Here is a 22500-nt window from a genome sequence, read left to right as displayed (position 1 = left end):
GAAACTAATAACGGATCCAACGACTGGTGCAAAAGAAATACCATGGACCAGTCATTGGACACATTACTGGTTTCGTGTGGGCTAAAGGTCTTACAATCTATGGTTACTAGGGACACAAATAGAAATTGGCAAAGGAGAAATTCCGTACAGATATTAGGGGGTACTTTTTCACACAGCGAGTGGTCAATGTGTGGAATAGCTTGTCAGTGTATGTACTGGAGGCAGAAACACTGGGGGGTTTTAAGGACCAGGCCTGATACGGTGTTAGATTCTATTCAGCTTTTAGGCGAATTAGGCAGTCGGTACACTTAAGGGTAGGAAAAGGCGAGCATTGCTGGGCTGAATGGCCTGTTACCTTATGTTACGTTACGTTGTAAGCTGCTCTGAATAGGAGCATATTGTAAAGGTGTGCGTAAAAATGACGGACAGGCCGGCGGGGCTCACCTTGATCCAGGTGACGTAGGTGCTGACCCGTAGCCGTGACGACCAGCGCAGGGTGTGCAGGATGTCGCTGTCGCTGGGCTCGTTGCTGCCGGTCTGCAGCTGGTCCACGTAGGCCTTGGAGGGCGGCAGCACGCCCAGGATCCGCCACAGGACCAGGAAGTAGTACTGCAGGGAGCAGGCCTCCTGCGCGCGCAGACACACAGGCGTTAACCCAGCCGTCCCAGGAGTGGGGTCACAGATACGTGATTAGAATGAGATTTAAGGATTCAACTTAACTGAAGATTCTACGCACAAATATGTGATTAGAATGCTCTTATCTGAAGATTCTACTCACACATATGTGATTAGAATGCGCTTAACTGAAGATTCTACTCACGAACATCAGATTCTAATTCTGATTTAACAATCACTACTGGTAATTGAATGCAATGGAGTTCTAGAACACGGACACATAAGAATTTTGGAAAAACAATTCCAGAAGACCTACTCTTCAAAGCGTGAAAGGGCATCACGTGAACATCAACTGTCCGATGCATACAAATGGCTTAAACGGTCGAAGGATGTTTTTAAGTACACCATTTCACGATCAAAGAAACGAGGAAAGAAACTTAATCTATGAAAGCCATTTCTTGCTCTTCAACATCCACGCCTTTACAGCTGCACATGACATTATATTTCTCCCCATTTCTGCTGAAGTGAAGGCTCTGTGCAGAGAGGTAAGGACAGGGGTTCGAGTCACGCACCATGGGAGTGACGGCCTTGTTCTCCTGCCTCCTGGCCGCGTCGAACTGAGAGCCGGCGGACAGCAGGGAGATCAGACAGCCGTAGAGGTCGTCGTACTTCACCGCCCCGTTGAACAGCACCTGGAACACCTGCAGGGACACGCAGAGGTCAGCAGGGGGCAGCGCCGAGCCACTTTGACAGCGGCCTGAGGGATGGACTGAACTCACTTCACGCTTCTATGACAAAAACCACACCTTCAGCGACACAAGGCTAATGCTCATGCTAGCTCGACTAGTTCGCCAGCAAATGCACTTCACAGGTTACCGTGACAATGCTGCCTGTTGACATAACCCTCAAATTCAAAATGACACTGTTGCCCTTGGCTAGCAAAGATTTCGCATTCAGCTGGCTGCTAACGCACTAGACTAAGAAATCTTTGGACAAGTAAAAATTCCCGAAATCCCTCCTCAGCGAATCTCAAAACACTTCACACTCACCAGCTCCTCACTTCACAAACTTCAGACGGATAAAAGCAGGCATAATTGCCTCGTGCGTCCTCCGCCCTGTGGGGGGGGGGAAAACAAAACGCGCATCGCTCACCTTGCCGTCCAGTCGGCTGCGGTCGTCCTCGGAAGCTTCCGGAGACAGCACGCAGTAGAACTTGGGCTGCAGCGTGGCGTCTGCGGACGGGAGAGGCGAGTGAGCGTTCTGACCGGGTTCGAGAACAGGGCGCGAGAGGAGCGAAGCGTTAAGGGGCTTGACTTACTCCTACCTGCTGAGCAGTGCTTGGTCCAGTTCTCCTCCACCTCCTTGAAGCCGTAGTAGAGAGGGGCCGTGCCGCGTCGGCCCCCTTCCTGCCCTGCGCTGCCCCCGGTGGCCGGAGGAGTCAGCAGGTTGTACTGGACCTGAAAGGCACAAGTCCCACGTTAACACAGGACACAACATATACCCACACACACCCACAGTCTTATGCACAAACACACACCCCACTCACACTCACACAGCCAATAATCAGACTAATCAAACTGTTGGGGGAGTGGCCACATCTTTTCCTCTCTCTCTGAAACTCATTGAGATTGATTAATGATTGATTAATACCTGCTACCCATGACTCCAATTATGGAACCTATCATGGCGCACATCTACAGAAAGAATACGCTTTTTTTGGGGTTGACAAGCGTCCCAAACCAACAAACAAGCACGCAGCGCCTCCTCCCGACTCCTCCAGGCCCCAGCAGGGGGCGCCGTGCGGATTGGCCTACCTGCTCGAACAGGTAGACGGGCACCCTGGAGTACTGGTGCAGCAGGTAGTGGAAGACGAGCAGCAGGCGGGCCAGGCTGAGGGGCACGGCCTGGAGCAGGGCGTCTCCGTGGGCCGCCGCCTCGGCCACGGCCTGGGAGCACAGCGTCAGCACGCCGCGCCTGCCCGCCTCCGACAGGTTGTGGAAGATCAGCAGCAGCAGCTGCAGGTGCTCCACGTTCAGGTCCTCCGCCTCGCTGGGGGCCACGCCCTGCAGGGTGTGCTGCTTCAGGGTCCCCACGAACCTGGGGGGGGGGAGAGGGGGGCCGGTCACGAGGCGGATTCTGTCACCTCCGTTTATAATAACCTATCCTGAGTTTGTTGGGTTGTTATTTTCTGAATTTCTTCCGACTGGGGAGTTTTTTTCTCCCCAGACTCAGTCATTTCCAATTTTCCTGTAAAGCAGGGGTGCCCAATCATGTACCATAGAGGGTTGAAAGTATGCAGGTTGTATTCAAACAAATCACTACACCAGCTGATTTCACTAATTATTTCCCTCTTTCCCGCTTCTCTGGTTGAAGGAGAGTTAATTCGTGAATTCAGCTGGTGCTGCGATTGGTTGGAATGAAAACCGGCATGGCACACGATTGGACACCCCTGCTGTGAAGCAGCATCTTTGTGACAGTGCCTCCATGAAAGGCGCTATAAAAACAAATCAGACCCGAACTGAACTGAGCTATGAATCGGCAGTACAGGTGAGGGTCACACAGCGCTGCCGTGATTGGCTGAGCCCTCCGAGGCCACGCCTACCTCTCCCAGACCTTCAGGCACTCGGGCACGTCAGGGTCCCCCAGCAGGCTGGCCTTGTGCTGCCAGATGAGCAGCAGCCGGGACAGCACCGACAGGGACTGGGGCTGGATGTACAGGGGCCAGGGGCCCTCTGAGAACGGGGCCACGCCCAGCTGCTGCAGCAGGGTGTTCTGGGAGAGAAATACAACCGGCGTTACGGAAACCTGCTGTGCAGAAGAACAGCTGCAGTGCATCAGTGTGAATAAAAGCTTCCTAAAGGTAGGGTTGTCACAACAGCAGATTATTATCATCACATTTGAAAATCACTTCATTTTTATGTAGCTGTTTGACATAACTCACAAAGCCATGTTCTGATGTTCATCAGCTCTTCCTCCAAATTGTTAGACAAAAACACCACTGTGTCACAGTGTGTGGTATAACTGCAAGATATGACCTATGACCTTACAGACCAAGACCATCTAGCGGTCGTTTGAAGACATTTGCAAGTTATGAGACTTGATCCATACCGTCTTAAGTTCGATAACTCTGAAAAATGTGCTGCGTTTATCTGGAGCGTCATGTATCACGATAATGCGTATTTACCGATTATCCTGACAAACCAGCCTTCGAGACTGTCGAGCTCTCACCTGTAGGGCTGGTGATGGGAGGTCAGAGGTCACCAGGGAATGGTTAAAGTGGTACAGAGCGGCTGCAAAGTCTTCGTCGGGGGACCCTGGGGTCAGAACAGCAAAGCACAGAGTTAGAGGTGCGCACACTTACTCTCTCACACACGCACTCACACACACACACAAATACAAATACAACAAGCACAACTGCAACAATGCACTCAGAACCCAACCACAACACAATCTGAACTGTAAGGCAACTTCCAACCATCTCTGTCCACGCCAGGCCTGTGATCATTACATTACATGTCTGACGCTTTTATCCAGAGCGACTTACAGTTGATTAGACTAAGCAGGAGACAATCCTCCCCTGGAGCAATGCAGGGTTAAGGGCCTTGCTCAAGGGCCCAACGGCTGTGCGGATCTTATTGTGGCTACACCGGGGATAGAACCGCCGACCTTGCGTGTCCCGGTCATGTACCTTAACCACTACGCTACAGGCCGCCCCTGTACACCCCTTTACGTGACCAGAGGCGTGACCCTCGCTGACCTTTGACGTCCTTGTCCACGTCTTTGATGATGCTGGCCAGGGTGGCCATGTGCTGCTCGGTCAGCGACACGCTCAGGTAGTTGCGGATGAAGTTGTTCCTGGACTTCAGCATGGAGGTGGTGATGAAGTTCAGGATGTTGGAGGCCAAACTCAAGAACTGAAAGCGTCAAACGAGGATCGGTTATTGGGGAGTGTGGTCTTTCTACGTTCACAAAATGAAAACACGGCTCTGTACAGCATATGAGATGCACTGTATTTAAACCCTTCCAGTGTTTTATTTTAGGCCCTGATAACCAGCGTTTGTGTGGATTTAAGTACCAGAAACAATCTCTATCCAGCGCCCTAATGAGTTTCACTAATAACAGGCTGTTTTAGAGACTGCGTCTTTAAGGCTCATTAATATCACCGTTTGATTGTATGACAAGCTGACTAGCTCCGCAACGAACAGACTCCAGGCTGTGCTGAAAACTTCTAGCTACATAGTGGGCCAAACAATGCAAATGCAAAAATTGCAGACAAATGCAAATGACGTCAAAGTTAAGGAAGTCCAAAGGGCACATATAAATGCAGACTGTGGATTTCTTTGGGGACTGTGCATTTTGATACTTTCACAGTGTCTTTATAGCACCTTCAACCCCTTTATAATCCAAACAGCAAGGGAGATGATCGTTTTCCACGACACGGGACCGTTAAGTAGCACTCACCAGCTCGGGGTCCTTGCGGCTGGCCAGGATGTTGCCGTTCTCGCCACCGTTCTGTTTGCTGGGGCTCTTGAGCCGCGGCGAGGTCTCCAGGGGCGGTGGAGGGGGCGGCGGGGGCGGGGCCACCTTCTCCTTGCTGGGCGAGATGGTCTCCTCGAACCACAGGCCGAGGATGGGCTCGCTGTCGTCGTCTGCGGAGCACAGGGCGTTTCGAGCGTCACGCCGCGCCTCAACCGACCGCCTCGCAAAATGGAGGGGGGAGCACTACTGCCTCTACAAGCCGGGGGGGTAAACCACAGGGGCTGAACTGCGGGGGGAGGGGGCGGGGGACGGGGCTCACTGCACAGCCGGGGTGGGGGGGGGGTGGGGGGCACCTGCGCGGAACGGGCCTGAGACGGAAATGGGCTGACCTGAACCCCACGCTGGTCCCGGCCCCTCCTCTCTTCTCTCTGCCGAGAGAGCAAACAACGTGACTGGCCCCGCGCTCCGACCAATGAGATGAGCTGATCTGTGCGCCCGGGGGAGGGGCGGGGGGGAGGGGGGGCACACTGGTCTGACTGCACCCTCTGAAGGTGCCAGACTGGATCTGAGTCAGTCGACATCTGGGTTATCTCTCCTAAACAAACCGGTCTGAACACTGGACCTGAATCGGCCGCTACACTCAAACCAGAAACACTGATCCGCTCACGTTTCAGACCTGCCGACAAACCGACAGCAACAGAGGCTGTAACACAGTGGGGCTTTAACTTCTGACCTGTGAAAGAGGGGAATGACCCGTCACTGTGAAAGAGACGGGAGAAACCGAGCCACATCCACGCGATGTCCGATCACCGAATACAACACGTAGCATGAGTAAACTGTGTTATTGTGGCTATTGTGATAGATAGAGGGAGAGAGAAAGAGAGAGCGAGAGAGAACAAGAGCGAGAGAGAGAGAGAGAGAGAGAGAGAGAGAGAGAAAGAGAGAAAGAGAGAGAGACCCAGGGACTCCCAGGACGTTCAGTGAACAGGGAGAGGAGAGTGAGGAATGTGACGCCGCCCCCTGGTGGTGGGAGGCCGGTGCGGTGCGGTGCGGTCTCTGTACCCTGGCTGCTGTCCTCCTCGGTGCTGCTGAAGTCGTCCTCGTAGTAGGTGTTGGAGTCCGTGGAGGCGCTGGCCTCGCTGCTGACCGAGCCCTTCCTCTGCCTCTGGAGCACGCACGCCTGCGAGAGGGGCCACATGAGGGCGTCAGACCGCGGCTTCACACCCTCTTAGGCGCAATTACTGAACACAGAACCTCTTAACACGGAGAGTAAAGGCTCATTTACGCTTCGGCGAAAAAGTGTCCGCTGGCGGAACTGTGCCCGGCGATGTTCCGCATTTATAGGTCAGAGAGACAGGGCGCTTTGTTACTATAGCAACCGGCTTCTCCTCGTTGTGCATCGTTACGGTCTGCGGACGTGTCGCAGACGCTCTGTCGCTGAAGCGTAAATTAGCCTTTAGGGTCGTGAGCAAATTCACAGCTCGCTGAACTCCGCCATCTTAGGTCCTCCTGCTATAACGGGCTAAACCAGCCTCTTGTACAGATCCAAAATGGCTGCCATTCCAGTGCCCAGATGACAGGGATTCAGTGCCTTGGCAGGGATTGAAAGGTGGCAAATATATACCGTAAGTACTAGATATCCTCAGTCTGAAGGTAACGGTGCAAAATGGCTGACAGGAGTACCTTCTTGTAGGAGGTAGAGAGCAGGGTGAACAGCAGGTTGGTGAGGGGCACAGAGTCGATGAGTCTCTGCACCCTCTGGATGGAGGTGCTCTGGGCCATGATGTTCAGCTCTGCTGGGGGGCCGTCACTGGCCCAGCCCTGTGGGGAGAGAGAGGAGCTTCACCGGGCTGCATTAACGCGCACACACTGCCCCCTGCTGTCCTGGAGGGCTGTTCATCATGCGCGCACACACACACTGCCCCCTGCTGTCCTGGAGGGCTGTTCATCATGCGCACGCACGCACGCACGCACGCACGCACGCACGCACGCACGCACGCACGCACGCACGCACGCACGCACGCACGCACAGCCCGCTGCTGTCCTGGAGGACTGTTCATCATGCGCACACACACACACACACTGCCCCCTGCTGCACAGGAGGACTCAGTTCATCACACAGGTGCGCACACAAACACACACCGCTCCCTGCTGTCCAGAAGGACTGCGGTTGTCATGCAGGCGCGCGCACACACACACACACACACACACACACACACACTGCTCACCCTGTGTAAGGCCTCCACCTGCAGGTCCTGGAACAGCGAGGTGAGCAGCTTGATGGAGTGGTTCGCCAGGATGACCGACAGCACCCCAAAACCCTGGTGTCTGCAGGGAAAGGGCAGAGAATTTAACAACCGTCAGTAAATACATCTCCATGCCGAAATCAAAGACCATGTCCTCTTGACAAAGCACTGCAGAAGGGGGAACCTTTTATAGCCCGTTAATTACTGGTAATTAGAAACAAATTAAAAGAAAGCATGTGGCTATATAGCTGTAAAAAGACACAGGATGAACTAAACAACATTCAAGGAAGTTAACAATGTATTCCCTACGCATTTGCAGAGAATAACACTGTCCTTAAATGCACGTCCGAGAACAGCTGCGTTATGAAGAGACTGTAAGAAGCATTCACAACAGTGCTACACACCCAGTTCACATCTGGCAAGAGCTAGCTGGCCAAATCAGTCATGAGGTCACACCCTCCCCAGGCTACTGATCCCAGCAGCAGTGGTTTGGGAAACCAAAGTCATGACCCACTTAATATGTGATGTATTTTGCTTCCGTTTGGTGTTGCTTTACAGCCGGAGGAAAAGCAGAACTAAACACATACACCAGTTTTAAGATTGAACAATGGTGAACCCAGGCAAACCGGGAAACCACTGCAGCCTGGAGCAACTTCCTGTTTTTGGTCACAGCATATTTGGCCAGGAGACTTCACTGCATTTTAAAACACATTTCAAGAGACTGAGTGAGTCACTACTGTGGTTGAATTATCATGGTAGCTATTATTGGGCACAATAATGTACATTACATTGCAGTTATTTAGCTGATGCTTTTACCCAAAGTGACAAAGTTAGACTAAGCATGTTAAGGCTGCACTGATCGTACTGCTACACTGGACCACAAACCTTCCAGGTTCCAGTCAAGCACCTCAGCCACTAGGCTACAGGCTACCATGTCAACCGAAGTCTCAAAAAAGCATCTGCAAGGCAAAGGGTTAACTAACTTCACACCACACCTCAGAAACCAAGACCAAACTCTGTGGTAGAAATGCAGGAGCAGCGTGGTGTAGATCTCCCGGCAGTATAAACAAATAACACGTCATGTCCAAGCGATGCAAGGCTCTCCGCACCAAACAGATGGATTACACGGCAAGAAACGACATGGAACCAAAATACCCGTTGCCACCGGATTATGGTATGCATAAAATGGAGAATATTCCATGCATCACCACCCTGCGATAATGCTGAGTGAGAACGAAAACGAAAGCCATTATTTTACTGCACCGGCCCGCTTCAAAATAATAATCAACAAAATGACAAACTGCAGTGGAAAGCATCCAGGGAGAGAGGTCAGAATATCAGTTCACCTGGTCTGGGGACCGAACAGTACCAACACAGCACAGATCTCAGGTCACTCATACCTTCACGCTCCATAATAGACCAGGCCTGGACATAGAGAGGGGAGAGCTGATCCCAGATCAGCGCACCTACTCTGAGCGGTTTAATGAATGCAGTCCAAGGTCTCGGGTCATTTAGAGAGGGCCCCGGACGGATGTTTGGGGAGGCTTGATTGGGTGAGACCGCCCATGTTGACGAGCACTAATTCTAATCCGCCGGCTCTTCTTACACGAACAAGGGGTCGCACATGCTTATGTGAACCTTACTTTCAAGGTGTGCTTTTGAATACGGAATAGACAAATTAATGCCAGATTTAAAAAAACCACTGGCTTCTTACTTTACACATTATAATTTACATATTTTATACATTCTCCCCCACATAGCCTAAGTTAGGTTGGCCTCATCTCCTTCTCAAAGGCATACTATGCAGGACTTCCACCTTATGATAAAATATGATAAAATAACCATGCTCGGTCATATCTACGACGCACTAGCGGCTTCCATCTCAGCGCATACGAGCCGAAACTGTGCGAAGCGTCCGGCGTTTCTTCTTCTGAGATCTGTTCCGGATGTTTCCCGGCCCGTGCGATTATCTCTCCGCCCCATTCAGCAATTCTCACTCACAGCACAATCCTCACAGCACAGGCAGCATCAGACCCCGAGTCACCGCCCCGTTCCCCCGACGCGCTCCGGCGTCGTCTCCCTCGCCGTCCACGCCCGGTCCCCTGGGCCAGGGCCGGCACTTTCGCTTTTCTTTCTCCCCGCTGTTATTGTAACGCAGAGCTGGGAGCCGTGACTCACGGAGCCCAGCGCAGAGAGCGCAGATCCACCCACGCCGACGGCAGGGACAGAGAGACAGACCACAGCCTGGAGCGTTTCACACAAATCAGCACCACCATCTTCCTCCGTTCTCCTCCCCTCCTTAAGGCTGTCAACACCAAGAGCTATAACCATAGCAATAACTATAGCATTGTGAGAATCCACAGGTATGAACTGTAAATAGTCTCTCAGCTATGTAATGCCATATTTAATGTGACGCCCTGTAAATTCTGTCGGATTTTGATTGGCATTTTATCAGTATGTCATTGTTCATGCAGCTGAAAAAAAAAGAAATCATTCTGAACGTGATCCCAATCATGTCACTGTCCTTATAGCTGCGGTGCGGTTCACTTGAGTTAGATCTATTTTTAAAACAACATATTTATAGTTCTTGTTATGGCTATAGCTCTTGGTGTGGAGGGGCTTTTCTGCACAATGATGTTTCAGTCAACAGATCCTCCCCTCCTCCCCACCCTCACCAGTCAAAGAGAGACGTATGTACGTGTTCATATACCTCCTCTATCGGACATCCTTATCTTGACCTGTCCTTGATTTTTCTTTTAGCAAGGCCGTTTGTACAGACATATCTTTGTATCTTTCACACTTTCCGCCGTTCCTCCTCTGCGTCACGCTCTGTACGGATTGGGGCGGCTTCACCAGTTAGCTTTCTGTCCCCGGCTCTTTATCCACAAGAAGGCCCATAATTTACAACCCAACAGCCACTGAGCGAGCTTCCCTTCAACCCTACAGCCTCCCTCCGTTTCTAAATATTTGGCTTCAATGGAGATTAACTTGACAGCACATACTGATTACACAGCACACCAGGCATCAGACACACAGGCTCATAGCAGTCGTGTCCCCCTCCGCTAAATCCACCTACATCATGTTAGAGCGAAGGACCTTTACAAGAAAGGCCCACGATATATTTTTAATCCATACATAATCTCTGCAGATAAGAATTTCCCATACGGTTCAAAATAAACATAAACTGCAACACGATGAGATAGATAACGGCATCTTGCCAGGGAAGAACGTTTAGTTTAGTTTTTTAAATAATTCGTTATTTTTCCGACACTTTTATCCAAAGCGAAAGTTGATTAGACTAAGCAGGGGACAAAACCCCAACCCTGTAAGGGGTACGTTTCAGGCAGGGTCTGTAAGGGGTACGTTTCAGGCAGGGTCTGTAAGGGGTGCGTTTCAGGCAGGGTCTGTAAGGGGTGCGTTTCAGGCAGGGTCTGTAAGGGGTTTTTTAAAGCACACTTCCAGGCAGGGGTCACCAGGGGTACAGACGGGCAGCCCAGGAGACTCACCCCTTGCCGGGGCCCAGTTTGGGCGACCCCGCCCCGTCCTTGGTGCGGGCGGCGATGTCTCTCACGCGCAGGGCGGCCAGCGGGTCCTTCTCCTTGCCCTTGTCGGCCAGCGCGGTGGGGCTGAGGTTCAGGATCAGGTACAGGCTGTTCAGCAGGCACCAGGCCCCCAGCAGCTGGAAGTTCTGGTAGTGCTGCGGAGACACCCCGGGGGAGGAAGAGCTCAGAACCTCAGACCCGGAACCGCGCCGATGCTCTCGAAAGACACACCCGCCGAACGCGACACTACTCACCTCCCCTCCTGCACGCCGAGACTTACTGATGGCCTGGCCAATCATGTCGTAGATCTCCAGCTGCATCACAGGGAGAGAGACAGTTCAGGAACACATAGGCACTCCATAAAGGCCTCCACAGTGTGATCCATTCAGTTCCTGGTGGACAATCACACTGAACAGGGTAACCGTATAAGAAGCATGTTGTGACCTTCGAATTCCAAGGTTCTCTCTCCATTCTGAGTAGTTTTGAGATGTTGAGCTTCAAAGCTTTCACATCCTAACACAGCAAAACTGAAGCGCAGGCCAGTTCTTCATAAATCAAAATGGCGGACACCCTGAAAGCACTCTGAATGTACTGTAGAGGTGCTCACGCATTTCTGGACGATGGTGGCGGCGTCGTTCTCGTAGTCCTCCTCCTTGGAGCTGGTGGAGGAGGTGCGGAGCTGGAGACCACTGCCCACGTGCAGGATCGCCATGCAGGTGGCCACGCTCACACCTGCACAACACAATCAACACTATTACAGCAAACAACACACACAATCAACACTATTACAGCAAACACACACAATCAACACTATTACAGCAAACACACACAATCAACACTATTACAGCAAACACACACAATCAACGCTATTACAGCAAACACACACAATCAACACTATTACAGCAAACACACACAATCAACACTATTACAGCAAACAAACCACACAATCAACACTATTACAGCAAACACGCTCACACCTGCACAACACAATCAACACTATTACAGCAAACAAACCACACAATCAACACTATTACAGCAAACGACACATACAATCAATGCTATTACAGCAAACAACACATACAATCAACACTATTACAGCAAACACACACAATCAACACTATTACAGCAAACACATACAATCAACACACTCACACTTGCACAACACACACAATCAACACGCTCACACCTGCACAACACACACAATCAACACTATTACAGCAAACACATACAAGCAACACCATTACCGCAAACAAACCACACATTCAACACTATTGCACCAAATACACATTCAACACCATTACAGCAAATGACAAACACATACATTCCTCTTCAACACCATTAAAGCAAACAACATCCACACATATTCAACACCATTACAGCAAACACATATTCAACACCATTAAAGCAAATGACACACATTCAACACCATTACAGCGAACAACAAACACACACATTCAACACCATTACAGCAAACACACATTCAACACCCTAACAACAAACAAACACACACCTTCAACACCATTACAGCAAACAACAAACACACACATTCAATAACATTACAGCAAACACACATTCAACACCCCAACAACAAACAAACACACACCTTCAACACCATTACAGCAAACAGTGAACATTCCCCTTCAACAACATTACAGCAAACAAACGCACACATTCCTCTCAACGTCATAACAAACAACAAAACGCGCACATTCCTCTTCCAACACCGTAACCACACAAGCCGAGTGGGCGTTTGCCCCACCCTGCGGGCGTGAGACAGGGCCCAGGACGGGTGGCGGCCGTCGCTCACTGACCTGCGTAGAGGCAGCTGAGGGCCAGCACCGTGACGTCCAGCAGCCGCCCCGGCGTCAGGGGCTCCAGCACGGGCAGAGACAGCGTGTCCAAGGCCATGGTCACGTCAATCACCAGGGAGTGAAACCTGAGAGGGGGAGCGAGAGGGGTCAGCACCCGGAACATTCCGCCGCGCCAGGCCACCTACGCAGCAGGGGACAGCTCTCACCCCCTTCAGTCCCGAGAGGGCTTATTGCCTTTTCAACCGATCAAAATGGCCGCTATGCTATTGTTTTTTGAGCCCCTATTAAAACCCGAGTAAATTCTCTCCACTTTCTGAGCCAAAAGCCAAAACCCCCCCCCCCTGGTATTTGTCACTTCGTACTGGGCTCGGGACTGAAGGGGTTAAACGTCATTAGATACACCGAGGTCTGATGGTCAACCAGGGCACTGCTTCCCCTAGCCGCCCACACACTGCGAACAATGACCGTCTTCATAAGCGCATTAGTCTTATCATAAGATCTCCCCCCCCCCCGCTCAAGTAGAAAATATCAGCTTGTTGTAAGTCAATGCTTGCTTGACAAGTGAAATGTTCTTATTCCATTGGCAACTCCTGACATTACTGAAACCGCCCTACCTCATTGGCACTATTTTTGTCTTATTTTAAGTAAGATATATCAAACTTTAAGTCTCAATATAAGACTCACCCGTTTCGCACTGCGGTGGCGTCGGCCACAGTGGCTGGCATGATGAAGAAGGAGTTTGCCGACACGGCGTCCTGGAAGCGGTTGATGTAGCGCAGGAAGTAGGGCAGGTTCAGGCACACCCGCAGCAGCTTCTCTGAGCCGCCTGTGCACAGAGAGCAGGGTTACGGCATCCCTGCACCTGAGCCAACGTCAGCCTGCCAACGGCACTGCAGCGCCCCTAACCCAGCACTGCACTCCCCTAATCCAGCACTGCAACCTGAGTGTCAACATCACTGCAGCCCCCTAACCCAGCACTGCAGCTCACATAACCCAGCACTGCACTCCCCTAATCCAGCACTGCAACCTGAGTGTCAATATCACTGCAGCTCCCCTAACTCAGCACTGCAGCTCACATAACACAGCACTGCACTCCCCTAATCCAGCACTGCAACCTGAGTGTCAACATCACTGCAGCCCCCTAACCCAGCACTGCAGCTCACATAACCCAGCACTGCAGCTCTCATAACCCAGCACTGCAGCTTGAGTGTCAACGTCACTGCAGCTCCCCTAACCCAGCACTGCAGTTCACATAACACAGCACTGCACTCCCCTAATCCAGCACTGCAGCTCACATAACACAGCACTGCACTCCCCTAACCCAGCACTGCAGCCTGAGTGCCAATATCACTGCAGCCACCAACCCAGCACTGCAGCGCATGAACCCAGCACTGCACTGAGTTTAAATATCATTCAGCACACAGAATGCGTGACAAAGCGCCACACCTCCGACAAGCCGACAGAGTAACCGACTGACTGGATGAGTGAGAAAGCTGGAAACACGTTCTCTGTGAGCAGGAGAAATACTCACCGAGCTCCTGTAAACTGGACACGTTCTGGGAGATGAAGGCGTTCTTCATCTTAGCCTGAGTCGCCTGGTCGGCTGTGGCCTGCTCGTCACACTCACTCTCGGCCTGAGGGAGCGGAGCAGAGCAGGGATTACTCACTCACACACTCACACACTCACACACTCACACACTCACACACACACTCACACTCACACTCACACTCACACTCACACTCACACTCACACTCACACTCACACTCACACTCACACTCACACTCACACACACACACACAAAATAGTTCAGGCACAAATCCTGAATTTAGGCATGTTTACAGTGCCTAAACGCCTACAAGCTAAACAGGAAATGGGCCGTAACCACAGAGACGCGCGACAGACCGAGAGGTCGGCACGGCGACGCTGACCTGTGTGTGTGTGGACGGCGAGCCCAGGGAGCTCATATCAGGGTTGAACACGGAGGTCAGCTGGTTGAAGAAGTTCATCTGGACCTCCTTCTGCCGGAGCTCCGGGTTCACCGGAGACGGCAGCTCCTTCTGGTCCTCAACTGCAAATACACACACGCACACAGGTGCACAGAGACACACACACACACACACACACACACAGGTGCACAGAGACACACACACACAAGTGCACAGAGACACACACACAAACAAACACAGAGACACACAATTAAGATCGAGATTCCAAACTATTTCACCCATCAGGGAACAGGCTCAGTCTCTCTCCGTCGGGGGCAAAAGATCCCCGCCCTGCTGTGTCTCGGGCAGAAACACAGCTAACAGACGGTGTAGACAGCAGTAGATTTATCAGCACATGGCAGGGACATAAAGCTGTCCTGTGATACCCGGGCAAGCTGCTCCAGGGACAGACTGAATTAAACACGGCCAAATTAAAAAGAGTCTGGCTCCAGAACAGCCCCTCCAAAACAGCCAATCAATACAATGAGCTCCGATGAACAGAGTTATGCCACAATCAATCTCGTCTGTAACACCGACCACATAGCCCTGAGCTCCAGAAGAAAGCCATGGTTTTCTCAGAAGAAGCTAAATAAATAAAACAAATAACAGGGCAGGATGCGAATCGCAGTGTGCCACCGGACTATCAAAGAGCAGTATACTTAGAACGCAGTGACACAGCGTCTATACACAGTTTACCCATCATGCCCCTCGGTCAGTGGAATCTGAGGACCAATGGGGGGACACTGACAATGAACCCAGAAAAAAACAACAAAAAAAACAAGGATGGCCCATTTTGTTCAAACAGACCAGTGGAAGGAGATTCCTCTCTGCTGGAGGACTGCACCACCCCAGTATGAGGGGTATATGCTGAACAAGCACAACACGTGCCAGACCGGGGTACTCAATGCCATGGCTGGCTGTGCCAAGCCCATCTGTCCCCAGGGCCAGACCCACCAAAACCACCAGCCCTCTAGAGCAGGAGCTCTACCGGTGAACAAACAGCGTGCGGTCATTTAGCTGACGCTTCCTCCGAGATGAACAGTGGCAGACACAAAGGAAGTTAATTCCACGCTCTTAATTTGACATTCTGCCCTGATCTGTAGCCTAGTGGCTAAGGTGGGTCTTGACTGGGACCCAAAACCACCAACCGTCCGGGTCCCAGTCATGTCGCTAGCCACTAGGCCACAGGCCGCTAGAAATCAGGGCAGAATGTCAAATTAAGAGCGTGGAATTAACTTCCTTTGCGTCTGTCGCTGTCATCTCGGGAGGATGTTTGTGCTGAATCCGATTTTCTAAGTGGATTTGCTATGATAGAAATAATGTAACAGAAAACTACAGGGGCAAATTTCACATTCTCTCAAACTGAAATGAGAGAAGAAAAAAAAAAAAGAAGAAGAAATGTACACATTAATGGAAAACTATACACATTAACCAAAGAAACGGGGTCTGTTCCGCGGTCTGCTGCACACACTTTTACCTCGCATGCCCCGGGAATGCAATTTACCAATGTGACACAGAGCTTATATTTCTACCCAGCATGCACTGCACAGCTGGTTGTTTACAACAGCACTGCAGCAGGCTAATGACTTCACTCGATCATACAGCAGCGGTCCTGACAAGTCTCTGTTCACCAGCACACCACCCCCACCCCTCCAGGCACACACACTCTCAGCCCCTCAGACACACAGTCTCAAGACACACAGTCTCAAGACACACAGTCTCAAGACACACAGTCTCAAGACACAGTCTCAGACACAGTCTCAGACACAGTCTCAGACACAGTCTCAGACACAGTCTCAGACACAGTCTCAGACACACAGTCCCACGAGCGGGCCCCAGACTGAGTTATTGAGGGAAAAGCCTCACCGTCAGAGAGAGTCTTGACGGTCTGGGGCAGTTTGGCAGACTTCATCATGGCCGTGAAGGTGATGATCTCGGTGCGGTCCAGGCGGCTGCATCCTGTGCACAGACCCTTGATCAGCAGGATCAGGTGCTTCTGGAGACAGACAGAGGGGAGAGGGGAGAGGGGTCAGGGGTCAGAGGTCAGGGAGCGGAGCTGCATCCCCACTCCAGCGCACCGCTCTGCGTCACTCACACATCCGGAGGAGGGGGTAACACTTCATGTAACACTAATTAAATCAGGGGCTAATTAAATCTGCAGCACCATGTTATGTAGAACATAGAGTAACATACGTAAGAAACGTGTGGCTGCAATTATGCTGATTACATCAGCAGCCTTACCCATGCCCACAGTGTAAACAGGAACACAGAACTCTCTCAGTCATGTCCGTTATGACCAGGGCTGCCAGGTGAAGTGATTATATTATTATTACCCCTTATTCCTGGGCCTGGGGAAATACTATTTCACAGACAACCGTACCCAACCTCAATGTACAATGTACCTGGTTTCTCCCCTGATGGCAGCCCAGCACAGTACTACCCACTCTGGGAAATAAAGGTATGAAAAGTGCCCAAAAAGGTACAAATGCCTGTCGCCGGGGTGGTGCCCTATAGACGACTTCTGGGTTGTCATGAACACATTAGTCATTAGAACAGGTAATAAAATAAAATAAAGAAATAAATGAGAGATTAAAAACAGGAAGGGACAGAGGAGGCGAGATCGTCACCTGCGAGACGGCGCAGGCCTCGTCCGGGTTCTCCAGCCGCAGCAGGGAGAACTCGATCAGCACCTTGCAGGCCGCGGCCACGGACAGCAGCTGGTTCCGCGGGACTGGGGACGGGGGAGACGGAAGCACAGGTCACTCACACAGGTCACTCCCCCCGGGTCCACCACAGACAGACACCGCACAGCGCTGCGCCCCTGCTACTACCAGGCTACCGCCTCCAAACACCACTGATCTGTACACTACCGACCCTGTGGGAATTACGACTAAGGACAGAGCGACGATGCAAGGCACGTTCGTTCAACGTGTGAACATGAACCAGGACTAACTACACAGCTTCCAGGTCTAACTACACAAATCCCACAGCTAACTACACAACGCGAGGGCTAACTATACACACCCCTGGCCCAACAGGTGATATTTCGACACTGTGCTTCCCTGCCCTTGCGTCATAAGCAGATGAAGGGACAGAATTAACAGTTTTGTTTTCTGGTGACCTCAGACTGTACCAAGATGTGTATTAAAAGAGACATTTTTACGCTATTCTACATCATCATTAGGCTAATGTATGATATTGTTCCAATGGGTAGTTGAACACTGCATGTCTTAATAATCTCTTTCATTCATATTCATGCAGATGTAATAAAAGATTATTCAATTGTATTAATTGGCTGAATTGTTAACAACCGTAAAGTTGTAAACAACCTCTTTCATTTGAAGATTGATTAGGCAAAATGGTAAATGGACTGCATTTATACAGGGCTTATATAGCAACTGTAGCCCACCTACAAAAGTCAAATAACATCAGTGTTCCATTGGAAAACCCCTTGGTGCCAAAATAACTTTCATTTGCATATTTGCAAGACTAGATATCACTAACTCCTCTTCCTAATCCCCACAAGACGGATTTTGGAAAAACTGGCAACATGTAATCTTCCTTGTAGAGACGGTTAACTTAAGACAACACCTAGCTATGACTATCTTATTAAGTTGATTTGGAGCAACAGAGCAGAAGTCATCAGGAAGATCACTTAAAGAATAGCCAGTAATCTCATCAAGGATGCCCAAAGGGGCAGAACACACAATGGCCCAGATGCGTGATTGCAACAGTTGGCTAAACCAAGAAGACTGAAGTCCACACGCATGACTGCTGATCATCACACTTACACAAACTTTGTACTGACCATTGATTAATCTCAACACTCACAGCCTATAAGAGAGACCCACAGACCAGCAGGGTTAAACACCACACTCAGTGCCTATAAGAGAGAAACCTAGGCAGGCTACTACAGGCAGAGTCTCCAGGGCCCGGTGATGCTGGTACAGCACAAGAATAAATCATTCTGAGCCTAAGCAGGCCTTGTGTTTTACATCCTTCCTTCAGTCTGGTTTCCTGGGCCAATTTCCACTACACGCTTCTCGGATAACGTGTGAAAAGTACGTGCAACTGAAATGAATGTGGAAGCTGAATACTTACTTTGTCCACATACTGTGGTGATGTAATGTGCAGACAGGGCCACAAACGAAGAGTAGAATGGCTCGTACTGTTTGTCATGGTGCAAAATCTCAGAGTCACTGCAACAGGAGCGTACACACACACACACACACACACAGAAACATGTTCAGATCAGCCGGAACTTTAATGTTAGCAAAACTCGTCTTCCCACGTGATGTAAATGTAACGGATTACTCTTGGCCCTCGCCATCATCCTAGGGAATATTTCACCTGTGCCAATACCAGTTGGCTATGTTTATTCACCAAGACACAGCACGTACCTTCCCTATGTGAGTGCACTTACTAGACTCGCCAGAAAGTGAAATCAATATTTCAATTTGAAGACACAGGGGAAAGCGAAATAAAAGGAATGAAGTGCGTGTGAACTGATGAGACAATTAAATCTGTATAGAAATACTAATACAAGGCTCTACGACGCTCCCGTTTTGGGGAAATCGATGTGTGCCTACTGGACATTTTATTTAGGAACAAATCTACTGGTTGGGATGCATTCGTGTCCTCGCGACATGTGCTACTTCAGTTAGCATAGACCCCTGTAATAAAAACGCACCGTATCACACTAACACGATTCCGTCCCAAGATCCGCAAGTGACCACGTCAAATACCCAAGATAACTTATTTTACGCCTGCTGGATGCTACTTAGCCAACAACTGTAGCTGACCATCTACAGATAATTGTCTAAGTTACTTGACTAGCTAACGTTATAAAATAAAACACAGGTAGCTAGCTATATGGACTTTGTTTGCTAACATCAGCTAATTGAGAAGGTAGCATTGGATGGTCAGCTAGCTAGGTGGGGATAACGTTAGCCATTTCAAAAACATTTCAGTGCAGAAATAAACTGACCGCACGGATTAAAAACGAATTGAATACGTTGCCAGAAATGTAACGTTTATGGTGGTTAACGTAAGATGTTGGCATGACAGCGACGCTTTTGTACGCTTCTGAGAATCGCATACCCTAGAGCTAAGTGCTAAGCGCTACCCAAGTGCTAGCTCTAGCCTCATGTTTATTTAGTTAGCACTAGCTAGCTAACATTAGCTATGCTAGCCAGCTATAATATTGTCCATCAGCAAAAGATCACGGTCTTATTCACGTTGACAGCGTTTGAGTAATTAATCAGGACGTGGTACTTAAGAGACCAAAAAAACGGGTGGCGTTACATTACTGTTAATTGTTTAAATTGCTTCATGTTTTTAACTTTGCGGAATCACCAACAACCAAACCCAGGGGCGATGACAGGTCCCCGCACGGGAAGCATAGGCAGGCACTTTCTATTTTCGATTTCATATTACACGCATTTTTTAAAATTTTATACAAAACTAACCTATCCGGTCCTACCGAATATAACACCGAGTCACCTGGGCAAAACAACAACAGCGATTATTTCGCCGAGCAACAGGGGCTTGCCTCTAGTTATATCAGCCCCCACCTCAGTTCGGCCTGATGATAAAGCAGATTCTTGTTTTAGGACACACCGACTGGCTCGGTTTCAGCCATTTCCCTTGAATCCCAGTCGATATAATCCACGGGGATGGCGTGTATTACCTGTTTATGATGGATCCTATGAGCTGAGGAAGCTCCTTCGTCTCGAAAGCCGTGTACGAGGCTGATAAAAGCGGTCGCACAGCGGCAGTCCACTCGGGTTCTACCTCACCCCCACTCGACGCCATCTTGAGATACTGTATTAGACAAGCTCCAGGAAGGAAATGAGGTTAATCACCAGCCACCGAAATAACAGGAAGTGGCGTCATGTAGACGGTGGAAGGGTAGGATGAGTGCATTTACTATGGCAATGACGTCACCATCACACTGCATTAATTTGCATGTTTTTGTCGAAAACATTTTAAATCATAGACACGTCACATGAGATTGATTTCGTTTTTGCAATGTTTATTTTTCATCAGAACCATTGAATTAAAACAAGGGAAATTTTTATAACCGATTCATATCTGAAAAGGAGAGAAAAACATGTTTGGTAATTCTGTGCTTAATCTATACATTTATTCAGCCATGTTAACAAAAATAAAAGTTAAATCACGTTTCCTAAACTGCTCAATATTCCCCTTACTGGTTTTATTTTAAATAACAATGCTGTAGCGGTGTCCCGTATCAGTTATAAACATTGGAAGGGAATCGCGACATGCAGGCGGAGTTAAGGATTGAGCAGTATTTCCTTCAATAGAAACTAAAAATCAAGCACAGGGAACAAATTCTCATTTTCCAATTAGAAGTTGCATATACAAGAGTATACTATTGCCAGTATACCATATCCTTTTTATCAGAGTTTCCTTAATCAAAATAACATTTTACATAATAAATATTCTTTACAAAGACCATTAGTAGCCAAACCCAATAAAAGAATGCCGATCCAGTGCTTCAAAGACTTCAGAGAAATTACACGGTTTATGTAAAAAAAAAAAAAAAATTGGAAAAAAAGGAAAATAAAATATTTTGATCCATCCTTTCAAACCAACACCTATAAAATGCAATTGACCAGTACATTGAAATCTGAAATTGTGGGGGAAAAGTACAATTAAAAATGTCTTAATGGTGTAATAGAATAGGTCTTCAAGTCGCTGAAATTCAAGTGTGCATTTAAATTTTTTCCTGAAACAGATTTACCCACCCCCCCATTCCCACCAAACCCCAACAGCACCCCAAACGTGACCATGCCAGTCAGCCAAAATATAGATGGGGAGAAACAAAAAACAACATTTTTTTCAACAAATTTACAAACATGTAAAAGCGGCGGTCCTTGAATGTCCTGCGATTGTCCACACAGTATACCTTTCTTGAATCACTTTGCAGATGTTGGTTTGCTCCTGACATGACCGCGACTCCACCCATTATACGTGGGTAAATAATTAGTGTGTGACATTTCTACAGCTTACTCATTCACTTCACGTTGGAACAGGAGCACAGAACGTGAGCTCGCCTCGAGAAGCACAGTCAAACGGACAATTTAACAGATCGATGAAAGTCTAAACGCCAAAACTAAAACACACAAAGCTACGAAAACCAACGTCAATTAAACCGGGGCTGAAGTGGTCTTTTTCCTTCGCGTTTCCGCGGGTTTTGTCCAAACAGCGGCACACACACACAAAAAAAGTCACGTTTCACAGCCTGTGACGCCACCTGGTGTACATCGAACATCGCAAAATCTTATCGGATGACTTGTTGGCGGGTTAGCTGGAGTTCACCGCCCGGTGGCTAACAGGGTGCCGTCCATGTACGACGGGCGGAGGCTGGGTCGGCAGACCGCAGGGGTGCGGACCTTACCGCCAGGCCCGGTTAAGCAGCTTCACCTGCGCAAGGCGCTTGGTGATCATGGTGGCAAAGAAGAGGCCAAACAGCACGCTGCTGATCAGCACGTAGTCATAGTCATCCTTCAGCACGTCGAACTGCTTAGAGGGGTACACCCGCGTCTGATAAATATCCAGGCCATAGGCCACCACCTGGAAGAACAACAGACAATTTGTTTTGTTACAACCTGCATGCACAGAGCAACACATTTATACTTGCACATGAGTGTCATGGAGCCTTTCAATCCCATGAGTGCTCTACTGCACTGAAGCGCAACTGCTGCAGAATCCCAAGAGTTCCATTTAGCGCTCTCAACCTTATACCTTTTCCAACTCATCAAAGTGACTGCTACACTGTTGGTCTGAGCCCCCAAT

General features: G+C 49.5%; 2 protein-coding genes across 6 annotated transcripts in view; both read right to left on the bottom strand.

The window, feature by feature from the left end:
• ubr4 (ubiquitin protein ligase E3 component n-recognin 4) overlaps window positions 1-20509 on the bottom strand; it is a 99227-nt gene extending 78718 nt beyond the window's left edge. For 2 of the 5 annotated variants that reach the window (XM_061259204.1, XM_061259206.1), the window contains exons 1-24: window positions 20369-20509; window positions 18781-18878; window positions 17307-17410; window positions 16546-16675; window positions 14623-14762; window positions 14225-14327; window positions 13378-13519; window positions 12694-12818; window positions 11490-11614; window positions 11137-11196; window positions 10847-11037; window positions 7323-7422; window positions 6778-6915; window positions 6157-6274; window positions 5484-5522; window positions 5077-5264; window positions 4373-4529; window positions 3844-3929; window positions 3218-3387; window positions 2430-2712; window positions 1934-2072; window positions 1768-1847; window positions 1188-1316; window positions 445-627 (exon numbers count right to left, since the gene is read on the bottom strand). In XM_061259204.1, coding sequence (XP_061115188.1) covers window positions 445-627; window positions 1188-1316; window positions 1768-1847; window positions 1934-2072; window positions 2430-2712; window positions 3218-3387; window positions 3844-3929; window positions 4373-4529; window positions 5077-5264; window positions 5484-5522; window positions 6157-6274; window positions 6778-6915; window positions 7323-7422; window positions 10847-11037; window positions 11137-11196; window positions 11490-11614; window positions 12694-12818; window positions 13378-13519; window positions 14225-14327; window positions 14623-14762; window positions 16546-16675; window positions 17307-17410; window positions 18781-18878; window positions 20369-20493 — 3153 coding nt within the window. In that variant the 5' untranslated portion in view covers window positions 20494-20509. The remainder of the gene's footprint in view (window positions 1-444; window positions 628-1187; window positions 1317-1767; window positions 1848-1933; window positions 2073-2429; window positions 2713-3217; window positions 3388-3843; window positions 3930-4372; window positions 4530-5076; window positions 5265-5483; window positions 5523-6156; window positions 6275-6777; window positions 6916-7322; window positions 7423-10846; window positions 11038-11136; window positions 11197-11489; window positions 11615-12693; window positions 12819-13377; window positions 13520-14224; window positions 14328-14622; window positions 14763-16545; window positions 16676-17306; window positions 17411-18780; window positions 18879-20368) is intronic. The other 3 variants (XM_061259205.1, XM_061259207.1, XM_061259208.1) reach the window with 3 other exon arrangements.
• A 183-nt stretch (window positions 20510-20692) lies between these two features.
• emc1 (ER membrane protein complex subunit 1) overlaps window positions 20693-22500 on the bottom strand; it is a 15113-nt gene continuing 13305 nt past the window's right edge. Inside the window, exon 22 of the mRNA XM_061257155.1 lies at window positions 20693-22278. Within this exon, the coding sequence (XP_061113139.1) occupies window positions 22099-22278 (180 nt within the window). The 3' untranslated portion in view covers window positions 20693-22098. The remainder of the gene's footprint in view (window positions 22279-22500) is intronic.

Source organism: Conger conger, chromosome 10, assembly GCF_963514075.1.
Source record: "Conger conger chromosome 10, fConCon1.1, whole genome shotgun sequence".
Taxonomy (NCBI): Eukaryota; Metazoa; Chordata; class Actinopteri; order Anguilliformes; family Congridae; genus Conger; species Conger conger.
Note: the sequence above shows the minus strand (reverse complement) of the source record. Positions and strands in the feature narration are given on the sequence as shown.